The sequence below is a fragment of the Bradysia coprophila genome, assembly GCF_014529535.1.
Source record: "Bradysia coprophila strain Holo2 chromosome IV unlocalized genomic scaffold, BU_Bcop_v1 contig_84, whole genome shotgun sequence".
Classification (NCBI taxonomy): Eukaryota; Metazoa; Arthropoda; class Insecta; order Diptera; family Sciaridae; genus Bradysia; species Bradysia coprophila.
In genome coordinates this window covers 1,913,089-1,937,474 of record NW_023503376.1, presented here as the reverse complement: position 1 = coordinate 1,937,474, position 24,386 = coordinate 1,913,089, and the positions used below count along the sequence as shown (strand labels likewise).

At 36.4% G+C, this 24,386-nt stretch overlaps 1 protein-coding gene and 1 long non-coding RNA gene across 2 annotated transcripts; both read left to right on the top strand.

Annotated features, from left to right (window-relative positions):
* The first annotated feature begins 1,000 nt into the window (after nucleotides 1-1,000).
* LOC119072775 lies at nucleotides 1,001-10,609 on the top strand. The gene is made up of 8 exons (XR_005086921.1): nucleotides 1,001-1,098; nucleotides 1,792-1,840; nucleotides 2,034-2,112; nucleotides 3,691-3,743; nucleotides 9,144-9,244; nucleotides 9,580-9,634; nucleotides 10,240-10,295; nucleotides 10,480-10,609. It is a non-coding gene; the product is annotated as an uncharacterized LOC119072775 (long non-coding RNA).
* Nucleotides 10,610-15,906: 5,297 nt separating this feature from the next.
* On the top strand, nucleotides 15,907-24,318 carry LOC119072774. The gene is made up of 2 exons (XM_037178064.1): nucleotides 15,907-17,181; nucleotides 23,614-24,318. The coding sequence occupies exons 1-2, from the start codon at nucleotides 16,914-16,916 to the stop codon at nucleotides 24,207-24,209; spliced, it is 864 nt and encodes a 287-aa protein (XP_037033959.1). The 5' UTR covers nucleotides 15,907-16,913; the 3' UTR covers nucleotides 24,210-24,318.
* Nucleotides 24,319-24,386: the final 68 nt, after the last annotated feature.

The window sequence follows — 24,386 nt, the reverse complement described above, 5'->3', positions numbered from 1 at the left end:
CCATGATGGCTCCTTTTTGGCCAAATGGAGAAAAAGGTAGATCTGGTCGTGGTCGTGGCAAATTTCTGAGAAGTGAATGGTCATGACCTGTTATATAAACACCTGAACCGGATAGGTATCATGAACAGTCCATTATGTAATTTAACCGACCAAACTTCCGACCATAATTATTAACTGAAATTAACTGAAATGTCAGTTATGAAAAATGATTTACTGCAACGAAACCTGAATGATGAAGAATTATTCTCAGAAATCTACTGGCATGTGAGAGATCTTCAATAAATAGCATTAGACAAAAAAAACGAAGCGAGGCCCGGGAAAGGATGAACAGAAGTTAAGGCACTCGCACCGAATACGATGGCGACAATTTGTAGACTCTCTATCCTCCCTCGAGGATTACGATGACAGCTGATGATGATATTTCGAACTGTCATCAGACGAAACGTCAACAAAAAATCTTTTTCTCATGGTTTTTTGAATGGAGAAAATAAGGTTAAATGCGTTTCAGATATGTTTTGACGTCTCAATGAGTCTGTTCCAAGGCCATACAAATTGTCAAATTACTGTCAAATTTCATCCATAGAGACATGACCTCATCAATATTTGTATGAAAACCGAGCTCTGTGGATGAAATCGTGTTTGTTCGGCCAGTCAAATTTCGTGTTTACAGTTACTTGGAACAGACATATATCAATTTAATAACTGAAAGACAACACAGTCACACACCAAGGCTCTTTCAGAACCTTGTCACATACAACCTTTTTACGTTTTTACGCTCAAAGAGCTCGTTCAGAAACTCTTCGTTAAGTTTCACTGGTGAGGATTCTGACACTTCTCTCATATAAAATATGTCAAAATCTTCACTTTGGGTAACGAATTTTTAGTTCCTGAACGAGTTCTTTAGATGGGTTTAGATAGAATTATGATACAGACGCGGCAACTCACAGTATGTGGATTGTATGTGGAATGTGTAAATGTCGTTGCTGTCAACGTGTCGATTTTTTTTTTCTTTCTCTTTATCTGCTTTTCGAAGTGGGTAGCTGAAATGTCTCGGAATTTAATTTTTATCATCGGCGTTAGAATTAATTCGTCTAAAATGTAAGTTGTCTAACATATTCGTAACGCTTCAAATTTAGATTGAAAATATTTCATGGTAAAAGAAGCGAATGCTTTAAATTGATAATTTCGGACAAGATTTTGTCATATCGGTGAAAAGTAGGGTTAGTCAAGAGCATGCTTTCCGCGATTTCTACACCAAGCTCTATGTTAAATACCTCTAAGCCTGTGAAATTTATAATCGCAATGTTAAGGCGTTATGGTGCCTTGCGCAGGGCCTATTATTTGAGAAAAATATTCGCTAAAATTCCTCATTTTCGCTGTTTTTTGTAGAGAATTTTAGTGAATTTTAGCGAGGTTTTACTCAAATGACAGGCCGTGGCCCTAAGCAGAAATTTTAGGTCTAAATTCAGTCATCCGTTTCGTTCCGTTTTGCCTCCGTGTACAATAAACGATAGGAATGAAAACAGCAGACTGTGAGGGCCCCACCTTAAGCGTTTGTAGTCTTAATATGTTCATATAATTTGAAACTCTGAGCGCCGTCATTTCTGACCGTATCTTAATAAAAAAGTTCGCAAAAATTGACAAAATGATGACAAAAATGAGATTAATCTATGAGACAATTTATGATTAAAGACTCATGCACCACCAACTGATCAAAATTAATAAAAAAATATTTCGTCTGGACATTAAGTGTTGGCCACTTCTTTAACAATTTACTCCTCTTTGTTACAGTGAAATGGTTCCATTTCCGTGAGCATGAATGAACGTTCGATCATCGTTGGTAAGTAATTCATTTGCAGTTCATTTAAAAACCGTATCCTCTCTGTGTTTGTGATGAATAAAATAATTTATGTTCGGACTAATGATATCCAATGATTACAATAAATTTGTTCAAATCTGACTACGCACTCACATTGAAATAGCAAAACGATTTCGTCCTGTTCCGAATACTAAAATTTGTTTTTAACTTTCAGCAATCTGATGGCAAAATGAGAACTGAACACTGACTTTTGGGGCGACCGTTATGCCAATCGAAGTCGGTATGCAATCCAGGTATGTTGATGCATTACTAATCACCGTCGCCCGTATTAATCCTTCCGATGTCTGTAAATAATGCTTGCCTGAGTCAGCGAGTTTTATCTGCTTTACAACCGATGTTGACGTGAAATTTCGTCGATTTAGGGTGGACTTCCGCTAAAGTCGCTCCAACCCTTTGCAGTGAAACTTATCCAAGGATGTTTTTGTATGTTATGGTACTACAGAGGCTAGGCTATGTCACCATACATACCATGTCTCGGACTTATGTCACTGGAGCCGGTCAGGGACTTGGGAAAATCATCTATTTTTTCACCTAAAATCATTGATATTACCAACAGGTCAACATGGACCTGGTGGTGTTTATACTCAAAATTGTCGTCTCTTCAAGGCCTTCAAACGTAGCTAAAAAAGTTTTTTTCCCAAAATGGTTTTACTCGACTAATAGCGAGAAAACGATTTTGGGCCCCTTTTGGCAGACCCTTACTTCATGACCTCGAGCTATGAGAACAAAATAAAGTTCACCAAACGTAGTACTACGTTTTACTCGCATCAACGAATCGAATGAGCTATAACTCGATAATATCTGTGACCGCTTGTCCCAAAATGTCTGATTTTGTTCGATGTTTTGGCGATATCACTCTTAAGTGTTGGTCTTACTTCTGAGTGAGGTTAACTTATCGAAGAAATTATGAGTGTCTGATAGGGCGTATCGAATTTTGCAAATTTTAAGGACCGCTGTGGTATGAGGTGGTAGAGGAGGTCGAGCACTGCCAGTACACTAGGCATGTCCCGATCGGATATACACTTGAAATCACTTTTTTACATTTTAGAATGGAATTTTTAAGAGTGGCCACGTCGCCCACGAAGCAAGTGCAGACACTGCAACCGGTGCTGTTGAGTCGAGGACACCTTGGCCAATAATTATACATAATATTCCATGACAGTAGCTGAACTCTTTCACAAAATAATTGTGATGTCGATGTGGTGTCAACTAGAACATTGTTTTCAAAAATGCTTTCAATTTTCCGAGTTATGACCATCGGAAACTTAAAGTCGTCCGGGGGGACTTCTTCCCGGGCTCCATCGGATCCATCAACCACATGCCCGGACACAGTTTTCGATGATCTACGTTTTCCGCACACAGGCTATGGCGGTCCTTAAAATTTGCAAAATTCGATACGCCCTAGTGTCTGACCTTCCGATGAGTTTTCGCTCATAATTTCACCTTCCTAACGAGTCTCGCATTCGTTAAAGTTCACAATGCGAACAACTAAAAAAAATCCAAAAAAGTCCAATCATGAATTGTGTGTATTTTGTGTTGCTGGTGATAACTTAATCAATTAGTCCAATCATGGTGCCTGACTGTCACACCTCTGTGGTTTCAAACGTGAATTTCCCTCTACCTTACCAGATCTATTACTTCACGCAGTTGTTCTTCAAAGAAATATGATGACAAAAATGAGATAAATTTATGATCTAAGGATCTGATTAAGAACTCATGCACCACCAACTGATTTCTTGCCAAAAAAAGCCGTATTTTGATTCTTTTTGAAAGGCCACATCAAGCTCACAGTTCAAATTATTTTCTTTCAGATTGAGTACCGTTGAAGTGCAATTCGATTGTTCAATTACAATGACGAAACCATGTAAGTTAATGGACCTACTGTTATTGTTAGTATTGCCATGGGTCAGACATCTTGCATAGTAGTCTAGCAACGCTAGGATAACATTTCGGATTTTAAAATTTTGGGAGAATTTTGGGTGTTAAATTTGGATAAATTCAAATGAGAACACAAAAATTGTTCGGAGAACACTTGCAAGATTTCTGACTCATGAGTATCGCTTATAAAATTCCCTTTGTTATCCTCTTTGCAATAGGGCGTATCGAATTTTTAGAATTTTCAGGGCCGCGATAGCCTGTGTGCGGAAAACGTAGATCATTGAAAACTAATTCCAGGCATATGGTTGATGGATCCGAAGGTGCCCGGGAAGAAGTCCCCCCGGACGACTTTAACTTTCAAATGGTCATAACTCGGAAAGTTGAGAGTATTTCTGAAAACAATGTTCTAGCAGGATGTAGAGCGTTAAAAACTCTACAAAACTGTTAAAGAAACCGATGGTCCAAAAGGTGTGTCTGTCGAGGTTTTCTAACATCGAAAGTTCGACATTTTCGTTTTTGACTTTTATTTCCTGAGAGACCAATTATTAACTTTAGCTTTTGGCATGAGGTTGTAGAGGAGGTCGAGTACCACCAGTACACTAGGCATTGTCCCGGTCGGCGATCCATCCGAAACCACTTTTTCAACATTAATGAATGAACTTTTTAAGTGTACCCACGTCGTCCACGAAGCCAGTGCAGACACTGTAACCGGTGTTGCTGAGTCGAGGTAACCTTGGCCAGTAAGTGCACATAATATTCCATAACAGTAGCTGAAATCTTTTACAAAATATTTGGGATCTCGATGTAGCACATTATATTGACAGGGTATACCACGAAGTTCAACCTTTTGTAAAAATATCGAAAAATGTGTATTTGCAACGAAATCGACTTCTTACTACTGTTCGTGGGTCAAATAACTAATTAAAACGATTATTTGTTGTTTTTCTCACAAATTTCACTTTCTCAGATTTTGTAGTACAAAATGCAGGCCCGGACTGGCCATATATGGCAACTAGGCAAAGCACAAGTGCGCTTTTTGGATTTTGCGCTTTTCAAAAATAAAATGTACTATTGTATCGCCTGTCTAGATTATCATATTATGAATTGTAAAAGGCGCTAATTGTAATTTTTATATTTTTTCGTTCAAAAACGCGAAAATTTTCGCCTTCGGCGCTAATGAAAATAGTTCTTAAACCTTCAACGGAATACAGTTTCACCTTCGATTTCAGGCGCAATAAATGAGTTTTCTTTAGGTGCTTGCGTCGTAGGGGCTAATTTAAGCGTGTGAATACTTCGTCTACTTGATTTTGAACAAGCCTAATTTTTGACAGAACGTGTAGTTGCACAAAAATTAGCTGCGGTTGCACACGATAGAGGTTGCACACAAGTTCTGACAATAGTTTCGGCAACTGAAGTGATCTGAAGTTAAGCTTGTAATCAATTTCTTTTGATTCTCCTAGTTCAATTATACGATCTGCGAGTTGTTGAACGTTAGTAATTTATAGTTACTCAAGCTATATTTGTTGGAAATAAAAATTTCGATGTGATTACAATTTCAATCTAACGAACCTCAGGAATTTTATCAATCAACCATTTTTTGATAGAGGTAATTACTCTATTACTTTTGGTAAAAAAATATATTTTTAATATAATTATATAATCTTCCAGATGAAAAGACCAATATTACTACTACTAAAAATAATAAGAAGTTCATTCTTCAGTACAAACTCTTTACTTCGCTTAGAGTCTTCTCTGATCATTATGATAAAATTTGGTTCCAAAAATTTTGAACTGTTAATTTCAACAAGAAGTAGGACTTTTTGGATGGTTCAGATTCTTTGACTGACTGTCTGAATTTCGATTTTGGTTACCTTAATTGAAAATGAAACCCATTGAATAGAACAATCCGTTTTTATTCCATACAAAGAAACACCAAGAAATCATTTCGAGAAATTTTTTAGGAATAATTCCTAGATTACTACTTAGATGTTTTCCTCGTCGAATAACAAAGTTGGAAATATGTTGAGAATTACTCAAGGTATCAAGTGACGAGGCAAATTTTCTGTCGGGAATAACTCCGAGTCACAAGTCCGTCATAGCCCATCTTCGAACTTCACATCGGAAATTTAAATCTCCGTCGTGTTATCAAAGAATTGCTAAATTCTGACAAACATTTTCTTGCATTTAAGGTTTTTGATCATACATGCATGTATTAGGGAACGTCGGATTTATCGAACAGGAACGCAATGTCCAACGAAACGGATACACAAACTATCTTTCCTTGCAACAGACGCTTCGCTCCAAGGAATAGTGAACAATTTGTGACCAACATTTTCCCTGACTCACAGTCAAGGAAATAATCTTACGACGTTAATAAGTTAGAAACTTTGGGATTTTAAACGAAAAATTCTATTTGGTCGATTTTCATATGATTATGATTTACCTATGCCTAAAAAACAGTCAAAAAGAATCGCCAAAGTCAAATCGCAAAAAAAAAATTTCTTCAGAATTTACTTCAGACTTTGGCGTTTCATCACACTTTGGCGATTTTTCTTGGCGTTTCATTGTTTTTTGTTAACTTGTTAAATCACAAGAAAAATCGGCAATGCGTGAAGAAACGCCAAGAAAAATCGACAAATTGTGAAGAAACGCCAAAAAACGTGAGGAACGACCAATTTTCCATTCTTGGCGTTTCTTCGTCGATTCTTCTTGGTGTTTCTTCACACTTTTAGTTTTTTCTGGTGATTTAGCAAATCAACAAAAGATGATAAAATTGCTAGGATCTTACGAAGCGCCTTTATGTTACATTTTGTAAAATGATAAAATTACTATGATCTCACGATGTCAGGGCTTATTATTGGGAATTTTTTAAGAATTTTTTAAAACTTTTTAAGAATTTTTGAGAATTTTATGAATTTTTAAGAATTTTTAGGAATTTTTAAGAATTTTCAAGAATTTTTAGGAATTTTTAAGAATTTTTTAAGAATTTTTTGTTTTTGCTGTAAAAAGATAAATTCATGCAATTCATTTGTCATTTACGTTTATATAATCGAACAATTCAAAATTCAATTTTATCAGATGAAGTTGTGTCTGATACGATTTCGACTGATGAAGTCGCCCCTGACATAGTGCCGACCCATCTTAAACGAGCTGGACAAAACGCTCACAAACTCAAATGAAAGCATTGTCAAAGCGACAAAAAACCATTGTTAATGTTAAGACCATTTTGAGTTTGAAACTAGGCCCTACCTCTTAGGTGGGTCAGGCCGCTTGACTGACTAAATTTTCCAATAATTGCAGTCCCTTACCATTTTTAAATAAGCTGGTGTTTTCAAGAATGGTCTGTTTGCTACATCATTAATTGTGAATCTCTTTTATTTTCACTGACTGTTTAGAAAACTCAAAATTAATTTAATTTTCTGAAGAAACAAAGAGAGCTGTGAGTTGAAGGTTCAGCGAGCGATGACAAACCCTAGAACTAGAACTTAATGACTAGTCTACCAACCAACGAAAAAATGTCGTGGTAATAAAAAGAAAAGAAGTTGTGTATAGAATTACTCCCATCTCACTACTTCAATATTGCTAATCTACGAACTTAACCTCATGATTTTCATTCTCCATCGAATGAGCCCAAAATTTTGAAAATCGATAAAGAATTACTTGAGTTATCGCGGCAACAAGAGTACGGACGTTTTCCGTATTTAACGTTTTATGCCAATGTAGAACATTTTCAAAATATCTGTCATAAAATCCTGACTTTCAGTCAAGGAAGTAGACGAAAAATTTAATCATATTAAATGCAAAATATTTTCGAAGAATTTTTTTAGAATTTTTTGAGAATTTTTTAAGAATTTTTAAGATTTTTTAAGAATTTTAAGAATTTTTTAAGAATTTTAAAGAATTTTGAGAATTTTTAGAATTTTTTAAGAATTTTTAGAATTTTGAGAACTGAAATTCCCAATAATAAGCCCTGCACGATGTGCCTTTATATTACATTTCGTAGAAGGATAAAATTGCTAGGATCGCACTAAACGCTTACGTTTTGTAAATGAATAAAATATGCTAAAGTGAGAAGAAACGTGAAGATAAAAAAAATCATTTTGGTATTTTTTCACACCTCGACGATTTTTTTTGCGTTTGGTGATTCCTCTTGTCGATTGACCATTTTTTATTTATTTGTTACATCACCAGAAAAAATCGTCAAAGTGTGAAGAAACGCTAGAAAGACAAATTTTCCATTCGTAGCTTTTTTCACATTTCTTAGCGTTTATTCTCTTTTCTGGCGTTTCCTTACACTTTGTCGATTTTTCTTGGCAATTTCTTTTTTTTGTGATTTGATATTGGCGATTCTTCACAGGAATACTAAAAAATTTTCTAATAATTTAATTGTACTCCAAAGCAAGTTTTCAATAAAATTTCAGCTTTGAACGGTTCATTAAAAAAAATCGCTCGCTCTGCTCGTCTAGTATACAATTTAGTACTTTCAACAATTTCAACTGTAGCATAACAAACTGTATCCGAAATAATATATAGTATTTGTGCAAGTAACAGCTGAAAGGAAGCATATGCTTACATTCTTTCTAAATAATAAGTTTTCGTTTCTTGCCGTTTCTTGCGCCTTTTGGCTCATCGCACAAGTGCGCCTTTTGGGAGCCAGTCCGGCCCTGACAAAATGTGCTACACCGAATTCTTAAATATTTTGTAAAAGAGTTCAGCTACCGTTATGGAATATTATGTGCACTTACTGGCCAAGGTGGGCTTCGTGGGCGACGTGGGTGCACTTAAAAAGTCTATTCAAAAATGTTGAAAAAGTGGTTTCGGATGGATCGCCGACCGGGACAATGCCTAGTGTACTGGTAGTACTCGACCTCCTCTACAACCTCATGCCAAAAGCTAAAGTTAATAATTTGTCTCTCAGGAAATAAAAGTCAAAAACCAAAATGTCGAACTTTCGATGTTAGAAAACCTCGACAGACACACCTTTTGGACCATCGGTTTCTTTGGCAGTTTTGTAGAGTTTTTAACGCTCTACATCCTGCTAGAACATTGTTTTCAGAAATACTCTCAACTTTCCGAGTTATGACCATTTGAAAGTTAAAGTCGTCCGGTGGGACTTCTTCCCGGGCACCTTCGGATCCATCAACCATATGCCTGGACTTAGTTTTCAATGATCTACGTTTTCCGCACACAGGCTATCGCGACCCTTAAAATTCTCAAAATTCCATACGCCCTTTGCAATCAAATGATGAAAACTAATGTCCAATGAATCCATTGATTACTCAAAATATTTGTTCAAATCTGAATGTTACACTCGCCTCTCCGGTAAAAATGTTTTGAAAAGTTGTTTTAGTCGGTCCCACTTTAACCGTTCACGTTAATTTTGCAGATGTCAGTTGAAAGTAAGGCTGAGCAGAAAATTGTCAACGAAGAATATGGTCGGTTCATGATGACGCGGATCCCTTTGGTTTCAGTATCGCGCTGATTGCGGTAAGTTATTTTCTTCATCAATCATTCAATCATTTCCGGTACCTATCTCGTTATAAGCTTGTAATACCATCAGCAGTCAGCATAGTCCGTATGCATGTCCTACTTTCCTTTTTATCTTTGACCTAGAGAATACACATATGTTTACCGTACAGTGCACAGTACTGCACACCCATGAATCCCCTGAAAAATGATGACAAAAATGAGATTAATCTATGAGACAATTTATGATTAAAGACTCATGCACCACCAACTGATCAACGTACAAAATTAATCAAAAACATCATTTTCATTGAGTAGATCGGCCACACTAACGTCTGTCTCATTCTTTCTTTCAGGATGATGTTTGGTCGAGTCACGATGCACGATTGGTTCATAGGGTGGCAATTTGAGGTAAGTAATTTGACGTCTTAAGCGATAAAATTCGTGGTCTCTTTCGGCGACCTAAGTAAATTCATCCAATGATAACCGAATGCGCGGCGTTTTTAAGCTGTCATTGTAACGCTACTAACACAGCGGGGGTGGCCCTAGTGTCGTACATCTCAGTCGGTTCCAACGTAAGATTGGAATTTCAAAATTTAATTTTGATTGAAGAGACTCCTGCCTGACAACTCAAAATTTATTGAACTCGTCAACAACGACAGGCCTTTCAATAAAAAAATTTGTTTTCAAATTTCAATCTAATTCGGCACTTCTGTGTAGTTCAACAGTATATCCATTGGTTTCAAACCTTTGCCTTATGCGCGGCACTCGGTCCATCTGTTCAGACATTTTAACTAATCCCTTTGGCTGCTGCTATTTTTCTGGTGTTTGCCCTTTTGTCTGTCTTACTTCATGTGAGAGAATTAATTACGAATGATGACAAAAATGAGATAAATCCATGATCCAATCATGATTAAAGACTCATGCACCACCAACTGATTGTCCGAACTAAATCCAGTTAACATTCTGTTCACCATAAACCGGTTGCTAATCATATCCGAACTCCCGAATTTCAGGTCAATATGGAGTGACTGACACGATCGATGAACAGATGTGGGGCCATACGATCAGCGTAAGTTTCTGAGCTTTTGTTTAATCGATATGAATTCCTGTGATGAAAAGCATATGTTCGGACTAATGAAATTTTCTTGATTACTCCAAATATTTGTTCAAATCTGATAATCTACTACTTCATTTCGTTAAAAGAAAATTGAATTGACGGCAATTTGACAGTGAAATTATATTCTCTTTTCCAGTGAATCAACAAAAATCCAGTCGCTGGACATCATTCGTTAAATTTTGTAAATTGATTATAATTCACGAACGTGTGCAATTCTAATGAAATCTGTGAGTCATTTTGTGAGAAAATATACAGAGAATGAGTTCGACAAATTCATTTGGTTTTATTTGATACTCTGTGGAAAGCTTCCTGGAAGCGTTATTTCAGAAGAAAACATGACCCGAACTACTGGATAGGTCAGGCATATTTTATGAGAAAACCTGACCTTGACCAGAACCTGGCTTGACAAATTTTTTTCAAGGTTCACGGTTAGGTTTCAGATTAAACAAGAATAGACCGGCTATAAGCCTAGTGAGGTCTTTTTTCTTTCTCTCAATTTTCTCACTTCTCGAGATACCAACTACCAAATACGTGAGTTACAAATAGGCAAGCAGGAAGAATAGTTTCTTCAGTCGATATCCAGCTGTTGAACAGTAAACATCGCCACCTTCGTTCTATCAGTTTCGTAGTCAACTACCAATTTTGTATTCAACTACCAAACTCAACTATTCAACAACCATTTTGGTATTCAACTACCAGTTTGGTAGTCAACTACCAAATTATCGAATTATAAATAGGCAAGCAGCCTAAATAATCTCATCAGTTGGTGTGCAGCTCTCAAACAGTTAACATCTCTACCACCTCTCTATCAGTATGGTAGTCAACTACCAGTTTGGTAGTCAACTACCAGTTTGGTAGTCAACTACCAGTTTGGTAGTCAACTACCAGTTTGGTAGTCAACTACCAGTTTGGTAGTCAACTACCAGTTTGGTAGTCAACTACCAGTTTGGTAGTCAACTACCAAAAATTCAAGCTTTAAATAGGCAAGCAGGCAGAATAATTTTTTCAGTCGGTGCGCAGCTCTCGAATAGTAGACATCTCTGCCGAAAATTACGTTTCGTAGTCAATTATAGCCTTGGTAGTCCAACTACCAACTACCAAATTTTCGAATTGCAATGTTAACTGTGAGCAATCGGTGATCAGATAACAAATAATTATTATTTGCCTGGTGTTGATATGCTCATGGTGGCTTTGCAATTTTGAATGTCAATCCAGCTCGCAACTACCAACTACCAAAGCTACCAACTACCAAGTTTTCGATTTATAAATAGGCGAGCATGTAGAATAATTTCGTCAGTCGGTGCGTAGTTCTCGAATAGTAAACATCTCCTCCCCAAAAATTACATTTGGTGGTCAATTATAGCCTTGGTAGTCCAACTACCAACTACCAAATTTTCTAATTGCAATGCTAACTATGAGCGATCGGTTATCAGATAACAAATAATTATTATTTGCCTGGTGTTGATTTGCTCATAGTAGCATTGCAATTTTGAATCAAGGCTGTTATCGTCTCATTTTTTATTTGTGACACAGACACATGGACGGACAGACAGACAGACGGACAGATGAAGTGTCCACAACAGGGTTTTTTTCTAAAAGAAAAAAGACCTAAAAATTCCCGTCAACCTGAAATCGGACCTGCTGCCTTCATTTCTATGTTTAAGGTTTCAGGTCAAAATTTATCGAAGCAGATTCAGATAGACTTCAAGTTAACCTGACCTGTTCCGAGCATTAAGCGTCCCATAATGTTAGCATTAGAATGTTTCAATAATTTTCAATCTGGAAAAGCGATTTTAGAGGTACCTGTGTCATGGCTCCCAACGAGACCTTAGCTGTGCGTTTACTCATCAATTCCGTTTCAATTAAAACTCAACGACCCGTCGCCATAAACGTTATTAATCAAATACATTAATCAAATACAGCCAACGTCCCCATAGACGGATCATTATGATAAGGTAATAACAATGATGAGATTTACTTTGTATTAGGTGCAATGTTTTAACAAGAAATTGGCTTTATTGCTTCTACATCTACTGGCTGTATGCATAGCATCAATATGAACAATTATTTTCTATTTTATCTAATGAATGTAAGCAAATAATACCCGAGCTGTGATGTGAAGGAGCAACTTGACGAAAGTATTTACGTTCGTGTGAACATTAATCGACTTCCCGTAGAAAGGTTGCTCAAGACGTAATTGTCTATCTTCATATTGGTCAACCTTTCATCATCTGTCAAGTCAAAATTGAACTTTCACGTGACATACGAAATCAGATAGTTTCTTAACTTCGAACAGCCGTTACTCGCTCGTCATTATACCATTCTTTCCTTCCTGAGGTATTCACAACGATCATTCACAAATACCGTCTCGAAGATGTCCTCCAGATTATAGATGTCTGCGAATTGATCGGTTAATTAAGTCTCAGAATCTGTGAAACTTGTCCTCTCTTTTTCATTTTATATTCAGCGGCAACCTTGTTGAACTTATAACACATGGTGAGTTATGACTAATTTCTGATCATTGTAGATCATTGTGATACAAAATCTACTACTTCAGTGGTTTGAACAAACATTTTGGTAAATAAAGGAAGCACATCATACAGCTCACTATAAATTAAGATTGGCTCACCTAGTTTCTGTATATTACGTAGGTGGAAGCACGGGGTTTCAGGGGGTTTCGAACATTTAGTTTTTTCATGTTGCAGATATTGCAGTGTCAAATTCTTTCCAAGATGTGACATATTTGCAAGGTATTGGCCTTTTTCACAAAGTATAATCAGCGTAACCTTCGTAAAAAGAATCTGACAAGAGCACGTGTGCAAACGTGTAAAAAACAAATGTTCAAAACCCCCTGCTGAACCGTGGCGATCCACTTGTCAAACGGACAGTACATAAACAAATTCCATCATTTATTCCTATTGCTGAGTAAAACAGATGATAATAAGACATTCACAAGGTTTGCATTATGGAAAATTACGAGTTTCACAATCATCTTTCAATAGATCGGTAGATTGAGTAATGTCATGAGTGTCGTCCTTAGTTAGTAGCGATTTTGTAATGAGTAAATTCCTGAGTAATTTCGCGCCCATTGACGGAAAAAAAATACGCAACTTGCGAGGATCGTACTTATGCTTGATTTCCTCTTTCGCCGTTTACGCTCAGTTTGCACTCCGTTTACTCTTTTTAAAGAGTGATATCGCCAAATCTTCAGGTGATTGGGAAACAAGCGGTCTCCGATTTTAATGAGTGATAGCTCGTTGGATTCGTCTTTCAATTCTAGGAAACACGTGTCTTTCACTTTTTCTTAAAAAAATTTGTTTTCTGTGAAAAGCGCTCAAAAGTGAAGACATGCCAGAGGGTACCGAAAACAGTTTTTCGGCAATAACTCAAGAAAAAATTATTTTAAATGGTTGTAATGTTGTACAATTGTCGGCCTTGAAAAGACCTGCAGGCAGAGTATACGCACCGCTTGTTGCTAGTTGATCCACTAGAGTTATGACTAGAAATATAGTGAATGTTCGGAGAGTCCGCCTTCTCTGCAGCTTCGATGTACCACGGAACTGAGTATGGGGTGTTGTAGCTGGCCTCACCCACTATCGTTGCACATATAAATGAACCCAGTACTTTTGGGCTGGAAGCCTAGAGAAATCTTGAAAAAAAAGTTGGTGCCAAAATGTAGATTTTTTCCTTCTTTCTGAGGGCCCAACTGCCAGAAGAGCATCTGGAACGGTACTATGGCAGTCATTTTTTATTGTCTACTATTCTTTCACCTTATCAATAGAAAAACGCTTCGCTATGTCGCGAATATATCAGATCTAATGTTAGTAATAGCAAGAGAAAAATCATTAAAGTTTTCTCCGAGGATTTTAGTATAGCAAATGACCTCAGGACTACGGAACAGTAATTAGTTTTTCAATTGGACCAATATTTGCTACGTGACAGGAGTTTGGAAAACCGTTTGCTCCCACTTGATCGTATCGTTTTTCCAAACTCCTGTCGCATAGCAAATATTGGTCCAATTGAAAAACTAATTACTGTTCCGGACTCCTGAGGTCATTTGCTATACGCTAACACTTTATTTGACTAAAATCCTCCGAGAAAAATTTAATAATTTTTCACAAGAATTACTAACACTGGATATGTTGTAACGACCTATATTCGAGTCAAAGTGAAGCGTATACGGTAAGGGAATAGTAGACGATCCAAAATTACTCACGTAGAACTGTTCCAGACGCTGTTCTGGCAGTTGGGCCCTCAGACAGAAGGAAAAAATCTACATTTTGGCACCAACTTTTTTTTCAAGACTTCTGTAGGCTTGCATCCCAAAAGTACTGGATTCATTTATATGTGCAACGATAGTGGGTGAGGCCAGCTACAACACCCCATACTCAGTTCCGTGGTGCATCGAAGCTGCAGAGAAGGTGGACTCTTCGAACATTCACTATATATCTAGTCATAACTCTAATGGATCAACTAGCACCAAGCGGTGCGTATACTCCACCTGTAGGTCTTTTCAATGCCGACAATCGTACAACATTACAACCCTTTAAAATAATTTTTTCTTGAGTTATTGCCGAAAAACTGTTTTCGGTACCCTCTGGCATGTCTTCACTTTTGAGCGCTTTTCAAGGAAAACAATTTTTTTTAAGAAAAAGTGAAAGACACGTGTTTCCTAGAATTGAAAGACGAATCCAACGAGCTATCACTCATTAAAATCGGAGACCGCTTGTTTCCAAAGTTAAAAAAATCACCTGAAGATTTGGCGATATCACTCTTAAACAATAAAAAAGAGGCGTGGTTTAGCTAAACGCAGCCTAAACGGCGTAAGAGGAAATCAAGCATTAGGGCAGTAATCTAGCGTTACAATTTTTTTTTTGATGAAATCTTCGTAATTTTAGAAATGCGAATTGTGTGTGCGAGAGTTTAGGAAATTGGTGCGAACTCCATCTACGTACAGTGTTTCCAGAGAAAGTGAAAATCGGAAATCTCTTCGAGAATTAGAAAGTACTCTTTCTTAAAACTCTCACCATAAAGAGAGTACGCAAAAATGTATCGATAGCCCCTCAGTCGTTTCACTCTTTTCTTTCCAATAACTCGCATCAATTCGCTATAAATTGTCAATATCTCGGTGAATTATTTTCCCCCAACAATGTGAGGTAGAATTGTTGTAAGAAATTATATAATTCTGACGAAAGCGCCCATCCGGCAGTTGACAAATGTTTGTCACACAAAAACATCCAATTAATTGAAAATTCATACAGAAATTTTCCTATTTTTAACTTTTTACTTAATTGATACTGTTCGACGAATGAATAATCTTGTAAAATCGAGTTGGGTTCGTTTAAAAAGAATAAAATTATTTTTATATAAAAATGAAACTGGTTTCGATGACACTGGCGTAGAGAGAGAGAGAGAAATACACATTTGTGTTATATATACCACATCAATATATATTGGTTGTTTATCACAAAACCACACTACTTCAACTTTAAAACTAATAATTAATTCTGGGAACACATTGCAGCGGGGCAAACATTCGAACTGCAATAGTTGTTGAACACTTATGTGGCCGAGTGTTTGGTATTAATTTGTCGGAATTGTCGATGAGTTAGTAGTGTCTGTTCGGTATTGATAAGATAATCATCAACGTGTTTCTTTCACATGTTCTCTACAAAAAGATAATTTTCCGCTTTGTGTGAACGGTGAAAATGCTAATTCGATTTCTTGACTGAGCTTAATAATACGGAGACAAACACATCATGTGGAAGCCATGCACACCAAATAAACAAACAAACAAATAACAAACAAGACAAAGACACAATTTAAACGCAAATATTTTGAGTTTTTAAAAATTCAAATTTTGTTAATCGACTCGGGATCGATACATTATTGTTATAGAGAGATGTGTGTTTCATTAAATATTATATAGCGCGGTTTGTGTATAATACAGTGTTGATGAGACCGCAGTTAGTTATCGCGTGAAGGTATTCCAATGAAGACGCACATATAATCGTAACTGAATTGAGTATAACAAATGTTTCAGAAGAAGAAAACAAAATAATTTTTTCTTCGAAAAATTGGAATACTGTGGAAATTCATTTGGGTTGAATAATGAACAGTTTTCGGAATGCTGTGTGGTTGATTATGCAGTGCACTAAATTCCATTTGGTTGATACAATATCTTAAAAGCGGTGACGAAATATTGAACGCGATCTTACGCGCTGTATTTAAAAGCTTGATTTGTTGGTGTTTTTAATTTTCCACGATCGAGTGTCGACGAGATATATATTCAATATTGTTATTATTGAAATTGACGGGCTGTGTTTCAATATTTATAAGCTCTGCGCCGAATAATTTGTTTATTTTGTGTTGATAATAAAATTACATTCCAATTTTTGTGTATAGATGCGATGATGATAATATTATGAGTGTGGAAGTGAAATTGATAATAATTTGGATACACAAGTGGTCGTGAAACCGGCTATTCTTGAAATTGTTGAGATTTTCGATTTGTTAATTAAGAAAACGAAACAAAAAAAATTTCTTCAATTTTTATGCGAACAAAAAGACATGGAAACGAAAATAGAATACGAAATTTCGACTGATTTAGATTTAGAAAATTTACCAAGCAACTATACCCTATTCGTGCACGAATTGCAACGCATTGCATTCGGACGGGAAAAATCAAACTATCAGCATGGCATGTCACCCGATGAATATGAGCGTTTCGTCAATGATATGTGGATTGGAATCGTTTTAACCATGCTGATGGTTATCATTGTCTTCTCGTTGTGCACCTGGTACATGTATCATAAGTTTCAGCAGTGGAAGAGACATCGTAAGTTCATTTTGAGATATATCCGCCTTTCCCTCGTCTCACCATATTTTCACAAAGCAATTTTTCTCTCTCATTACACTTAACAAGTTATCAAACAAAGCTGGAAATAAGGGACTTACCAGTTAGTAACTGACTTAATAGTGAATAGATTCGAATGAAAATGATACCTGTCTACAGTTTCTACGTTTCTAACCTTGCCTTGATAAGACACTGCATTAAATAGCAATCATTGAAGCAATCGATGTAGAAAAATTTGTTTTTTTTTTCTATCGTTTTATTGTTCGATGAATTATACCACATAATTGAATGAATGAGCGATTATTGTGGGACATATGTGTTTTTACAGGTAAATAAAGTAATTTTATACTTCATAGGTTTTACCTGTGACATCAGCTCTTCAAATTTGAATTTACGTTATTTTGGGTGTAAGGGGGCCATTCATAAATTACGTAACGCAAGAAAGGCTAATTTTTTTTAAATCTAATATACTTTGCGTGACAGGGAGGAGAAGGGTATTTAAAATGGAGATTTTAGCGTTACGTACTTTTAGAACGACCTCCAAGCTGTACGCTGTTAACAATTATGACAATCCCAACAAAAATCTCTTCGAGAAAAGTGTGACGCAGTCTTTGAAGTACAATTTCTAAAATGAATGATATCGCTAGAGTTGACGGTTTCAGCTTCGTTACGCAAAAATTTTACACCCAATTTTAGTTCAAACAAGCTGGCTTAGGTTTTCTCATCATCTGCCAAATAATTTTTACCAAAAAAAAAATTTGACTGGAAACAACCAAAATTTTACCAAAAAAATCTGCGTCGCAAAGTGGCAAATGTTCAGGAACAGACCAGCAAGAAAATTTATCTGCCACATGCGACGCAGATTTTTTTGGTAAAATTTTGGTTGTTTCCAGTCAAATTTTTTTTGGTAAAAATTATTTGGCAGATGACGAGAAAAACTAAGCCAGCTTGTTTGAACTAAAATTGGGTGTAAAATTTTTGCGTAACGAAGCTGAAAGCGTCAACTCTAGCGATATCATTCATTTTAGAAATTGTACTTCAAAGACTGCGTCACACTTTTCTCGAAGAGATTTTTGTTGGGTGTTAGAATTTTTAGAAGTTTTAGAACACTGCTTTTTATAACAGTTTATAACAGAAATTCGGAAATTTGGCAAAATTTGAAAATTCGGCGAAAATCGAAAATTTGACGAAATTTAACGAAAATCGAAAATTTGACGAAAATCGAAAATTTGACGAAAATCGAAAATTTGACGAAATTTGAAAATTTGACGAAATTTAACGAAAATCGAAAATTTGACGAAATTCGAAAATTTGACGAAATTCGAAAATTTGACGAAGAAAGTAATTCTCTATCTGCCAACATTCAAGAAATATCTCCAAAACCCCAATTGACCCACCCATTTCCAACTTTCGACATTTTTCGCAAATGCCCCTCTGTTCTACTCGTAAAACTCTGAGACTTTGCCGAAGAAAGTGACTCTCTATCTCTCATAATCGCAAAAATATTAGTCCTTTCATCCTACGCTCGAGTAGCTCAAAATTTGGTCACTCTAATCACTCTAGCTCAAACGAATGTGACACGATTTTTTTAATTATTTTTTTGTTCGAATCGTGTTACGAATACCTTTCATTTGATGGGTCGCACGCCTCTGTAGGTTTCAAAACAGCTAAGCTACAGCCGAAAACGCGTTCCCGACCCTCGAAAACCACACTCAGAAACCACTTCGAGGCCAATAAAACAAAATTCTGGTTTTTCCTGGGGTAATGGCGTATCAAATTTTCATTTTTATGCCCGCCCTGAGGTTCCTGCAAAATTTCATGGAGATTGGCTGACTAGTTTCCGAGATCGACCGTCGATAGATAGACAGATAGATAGAAACATACAGAGTAAGTTGAAAGATTTTGATTGTTTGGGAAAAGTCAATTTGGTGCATTTTCTATGAAAAGTGCCAATTTCAAAACGATGTATCTGCAGCAATTTTAAACCAACATAGTCGAGTGATAGCTCGTTTTGCTCGTATTTGAAGCGAGAATATGATAGAATATGTTTTGTGGTGATATAAACCAAAGGGTAGAAACTGAAATGTTCGGCTATATATAGTTGCCGCGTCTCAAAAAAATTTCGTCGTTCTTTTTTTGGAAGTTAGACTGCGTCAAGTCCTCCGCTATCGCTCCGGACATGATCCTTATAGCACTAGATGTTGTTACTAAAACAATCCATTTTATGGATTGTGGTTTTCCTTAAGTAAATCGCGAAAAAATATCGAGAATTCACATACATCCTAGCGTCTTCCCATGCCCTTTTAAGTTAAGTCAACCGGAAAGCTTTCTTTCTTGAACCATTAAGACGAAAAGAATGATTCAAATCTATGACTCAATAGCTGTTGACATGAGGATATATAAATGGTTCGAATGCGTAATTCCCGAAGTCATTTTCGTTTTGCTTGGTTTTTTTCCAGCTGAATTCACCTATTCACCCACAGACAAACACTCTCTGAATAGTAAACAATCCAAAGACAAGCTACACAAAGGTACTAAAGCGCTATATACGTTAAAGTCATCTACGTGCGCAGATGCACGTATTGCGTATCGAAGACATTCTTGTGTTTTGATTGTTTAATAACTTATTATACAATGAGTGTGTGTGTGTGTTGGACTGTTGGAGCAAAACAATGCTTTACAGTTGCAATTGAATTTCTAATTCGTGGAAGAATATAAAGAACAATTTTTTGGGTTCTTATCTTTAAGACCGTTGTTAACCATCCTCATTCTATGAACGAGTAGACATCGATCCACTACGACAACGGAAAACCTCAAAACATTGAAGTAATAGATTTTCTATCGGACACTTTAAACGAGCGAAGTAGCACATTTGTACTGCGATACTCTGACTCTGACTCTTTTATATGTGTTTGACGACCTACGTCCTACAGTTTTAGTGGTTCCACATCGTTCCACATGTTGTCAAAACGATCAACGTAAGGAGAGTCGTTAAAACTGTACCACTCTTTCACTTTCCTAAAATGGAATATATCTCTCGTCGCCTAAATAAGAAAATAAATTCCTTGACCTTCGATAGACCTTCATTAGGCCTTCGAATTTAATCTGTAGGATTTGTTGATTCAATTCTAAATTGACATATGATTTCCAGTAAACACCTTGTGTTTCAGAAAAAACAAAAGCCAAAAGCAACCGGAAAAACCCAGCTCATGCAAAAATGAAATATTCCTCCGACCTCCACATGCTAAATTTCGATCGATCTGAAAAATACGTCTGTAAAAACAACGAAACTAATTTACCAACTGCGCCACATGCGTCAATATTTATGGGTAAAGGTGCTAATGAAGGAAACGTTATTCAAATTGCTTGTAAAAGCAAATCTGTTTCATTGTATCGATTCAATTATCACCAAAAAATTCGTTAAATTGAAGTCTTGTAACGTTATTTCGCAATTTCGCTGCACAATGATCTCAAATACGGGAAATATTTTTGTTGTTGACTGTGGTGATTCACGAGTAGACATGTCCGTGAACTTAGTCCAAAACAATTTTTTTTTTGTTTTTGCCTCCTTCAAGGTTTAAGACCAGCCTCTAAGAGTTGCCACTGTAAAGAGCTGAAGTGAACAACTTCCCCATATAAAACATAGCTAACGCCGACCCGTACGAAACACCTATTCGTATCAAAAGCCTTTACTGTGAAACTCTTCATTTCTTTTACTTCATTCTCTACTGAAAAGCTATTCGCCCTTTAAAATCACTTGCATTATCCACTCTTTGCCTTGTTAGCATACACAAATAAATTGCCGGAGGCAATATAGACAGCCCCGTACGAAGTCAAATTTCATAAATTCCTATTTAAACAGCTTTATACCGCTATATTTAACTATATTTCACTGTAAATAAACATTTCACAGAGGAATATGCTATTATATAGCTCTATATGCCTGTATATAGCTCAATATAGCTGTATATAGGTATATATAGATGTCCGTATATGGAATGCCTGAAACACCCCACACACATAACAAATTATTTCCATGTTAACAGAAACTCTCTAAGCATCATTTTTCCCAAGATATTTCTATTTTACTAAAATCCAATATGGTCGCCGGCAGCCATTTTGTTAGGAGACCGGAAATAGTACCGACGCTTTACATTCGTTAATACCTTTCAAACAAAAAAAAATTCATGAAATTCGGTCAAAATTTACTCGAGATATTGACAAAATACTCCACGTTCACTGTATGGCCGAGTAGCCAGATAAGAGCTCACTCCAAGATACCTAGCTCACGCTCCGGAGAACATAATTTCAAAATCTTTTTTTTTTCTGATTGGTACGGTCAATACCTATCTAATAAAGCTAAAACAGACGAAATATGTTGAAAAGTGGCCGACCTACAAGCAAAAACTGCTTGCCGCCCTGTGCCTGTTTCACACCAAGGGGTCTAACTCACGAGTCGGTCATCCGATTTCCATAAACTTTTTTTTTGTCGATCGGCATTGTAAATACCTTTTATTTGACGTATCATTTACGAGTATAGCGTTTAAATGTCCGAAGATATCTTCGAAAAACCGTAAAGCACTTATTGGGCCCCAGCTCAGGAGGGGTCGATCCAAAATCACTCATCTTCGAACTTAGCCTGTCTTTTGACATTACCAAACGGGGAAAAAAAGAATTTTCAAAATCGGATGCGTTTTACTCAAGTTATCGCGCAGACAGACAGACGGACAGACGGACATTTTTTTTCTTGCTGATTTGGCATCTCTGGACAACCACAATAGGTTTCCCCTTACTCAGGGAGTCCAATTCGACGTGTTACGGACGTATGCGTAAACGCATAAGACCCTAGTACTTCGTACGGGTCTAAAAATTGCAAAAGTGAACACGAAACTATTTTCTTCTATTGTGTCCCCGCGGCATAAAAGTGAACAACTTCGGAAATGGAACTATGCAGAGGGATGGTCTTAAATCTTGCATCAGGCGGGTTCAAAATTTTTTGTTTTCGACTATCTTTTGGTACCAGCCTTCATATAATTTAGAGCTTTCAGTATCCCAGTAGGCATAGATCATTTTCAGGTTACGGTACTTTCAGACGTAAACTCACTTTAGTTTCGTTAAATGTTTAGTTCATTCATTCATGTGTACAGAGTGTTTTACTTCGGGCATCTAGTACAGTTTTAAGTGTCCACTGCACTCAACAAAAAGTATTCCGTGAGAGAGCGAGCTGACAAAAAAACAAAGAAAAAATTGAAAAAAATTCAATTTTGTCTCTCACACGGAGTACTTTTTTAGTAAGAGGAAACTAAGCATTAGCTTCTATGGTTTTATCTGTGCTACACTTACTATAGTGTTAGTGTCAAGTTAGTACAGTTGATCTGTGGGACAACTATAGATTTCCAACACACCTTCGTTACACTGTTATAATGATTTGTTTTAACGTCGATGGCATTTCAAACTTCCTTGAATGTGATCTATAGCAAAAGCTCTTTTACAGCTATTTGAATGCAAAAAACTTGGGACTGTTGTTGACTCTGTGATTTTTGATAGCTTATTCAGTGGCGATACCTACGTAACAACGTCACACAAAACGTAGGGGTGTTTTCCTACTAGTGCAATTCAAATTATTTTTAATTAACCCGTTACAGACGGCAAGCATATGACCAGTAATTTTTTTTTTTTAATTGTTCGTTTAATCAAATCAAGTTTATACAGTTTGTTTACAAATAATTCTTGTCAAAGTATTTCTAATCGATCGATTTCAAATCTTGTACTTCATTTTTTTAAACATGCATTTTACTATATAAAGGACCATATTACCCAGAGCTTGTCATTATTTTTATCATCGTTATCGATAACAGATGAATAGCCGTATGTGACAGGTTGAGATTACGGATGCTCAAATTACAAATGCTCCCATGGCACATGATTACTCTAGAGTTACTACGAGTATTCTCTCGTAAAATGTAGAATTAAACTCTAGAGAAAATGTACACTTTGTCCTTGTTACCGTTACAATAATGGTTTCCTTTACACTTAAAAAATTCAAATTTGAAAAATATTAAATGAATGGAATAGAGACCTCGCAGTAACTATCATGACGCGTATATTAAAATATCTGTAGTTGAATGAACGAACGGTGGGATCTGACTGCTTACTTAAAGTCTTTGACCTGACAAATGCGACAGTATTACCGCGAGTGTAAAAGATCTTCCTTCATCGAGTTGACGTCATTCACTCGAAAAACATTAGCATATAGGAAGTCGGTGACAAAGTTGTTTGTTTTTTGAATTTGCACATTTCTGTCTGCTTGTTTCAATGTTAGGCGTCACTCGTCAGTTTGATGTTTAATTGAAAAGCTTCTCCGAAAACCAAATGTTAATTTTCCCAATTTTTTTTCTCTTTCGTTTGGTGTAGATGACGCACGATTAAGAATGCCAAATAGCACACCTGGTGGACTTGGTAGCGACATAGAATGTTTACCAAATTACACATTGGTTTCGGGACTACCCACCTACGATGATGCACTGGAACAAATACGCTTACGAAGCACCAACCACCTGTTAATCAATCATCAAACAATTATGAAAATGTTCGGTTCCATTAAAGATAAGCCCAAGAAACAAAAACCAGATATACCAGTGCCAACATATGAAGATTCAATCAGATCACAACCACACAGTACGACTGACGGTTCTGCCGATTTGAATTTCAGCCAAAGTTCATTGTTATCGAATACGAATGCAGCGAGTCATCGGTTTAAATGCTCAATTGTTGTCGATCCACCCGAACAAAGTGACCAAATGAATGGAGAACAGTCATCCAATCACAATCCAGTATTTATAAGTAATAGTTTAGGAAGCCTTAATATTAGCAAAGAAATAGAAAAGTCAAGACCGGAAATCAAATGGTCTCCACATTCACATCGATCTTCATCGTTGTGTATTGGCCTGGAAAATTTTGCTTTTCAGGGCCATCAACGCCATCTGGAACACAGAGGTTCATTGTGTTAAAGTTTATGTGTCGGGGTTTCAACTATTTTTATTTGTTATATAGACGATGTGTGGCTCGAATTGTATTTTTTTACCGATTAAAGTTCAATGACAACTTAAAAACAAACTTTGCAGTTATTTTCTTGAAATACTAGAAGCAAGGTTACGACAATGAAGGTAAATGTGTCAACGGTTGTC

Excerpts from the sequence above, each read along its gene's own strand:
- LOC119072774 (XM_037178064.1), top strand. The coding sequence starts at position 16,914 with ATGGAAACGAAAATAGAATACGAAATTTCGACTGATTTAGATTTAGAA. Across the intron at positions 17,182-23,613 it reads TCAGCAGTGGAAGAGACATC|ATGACGCACGATTAAGAATG; the intron begins GTAAGTTCATTT and ends CGTTTGGTGTAG.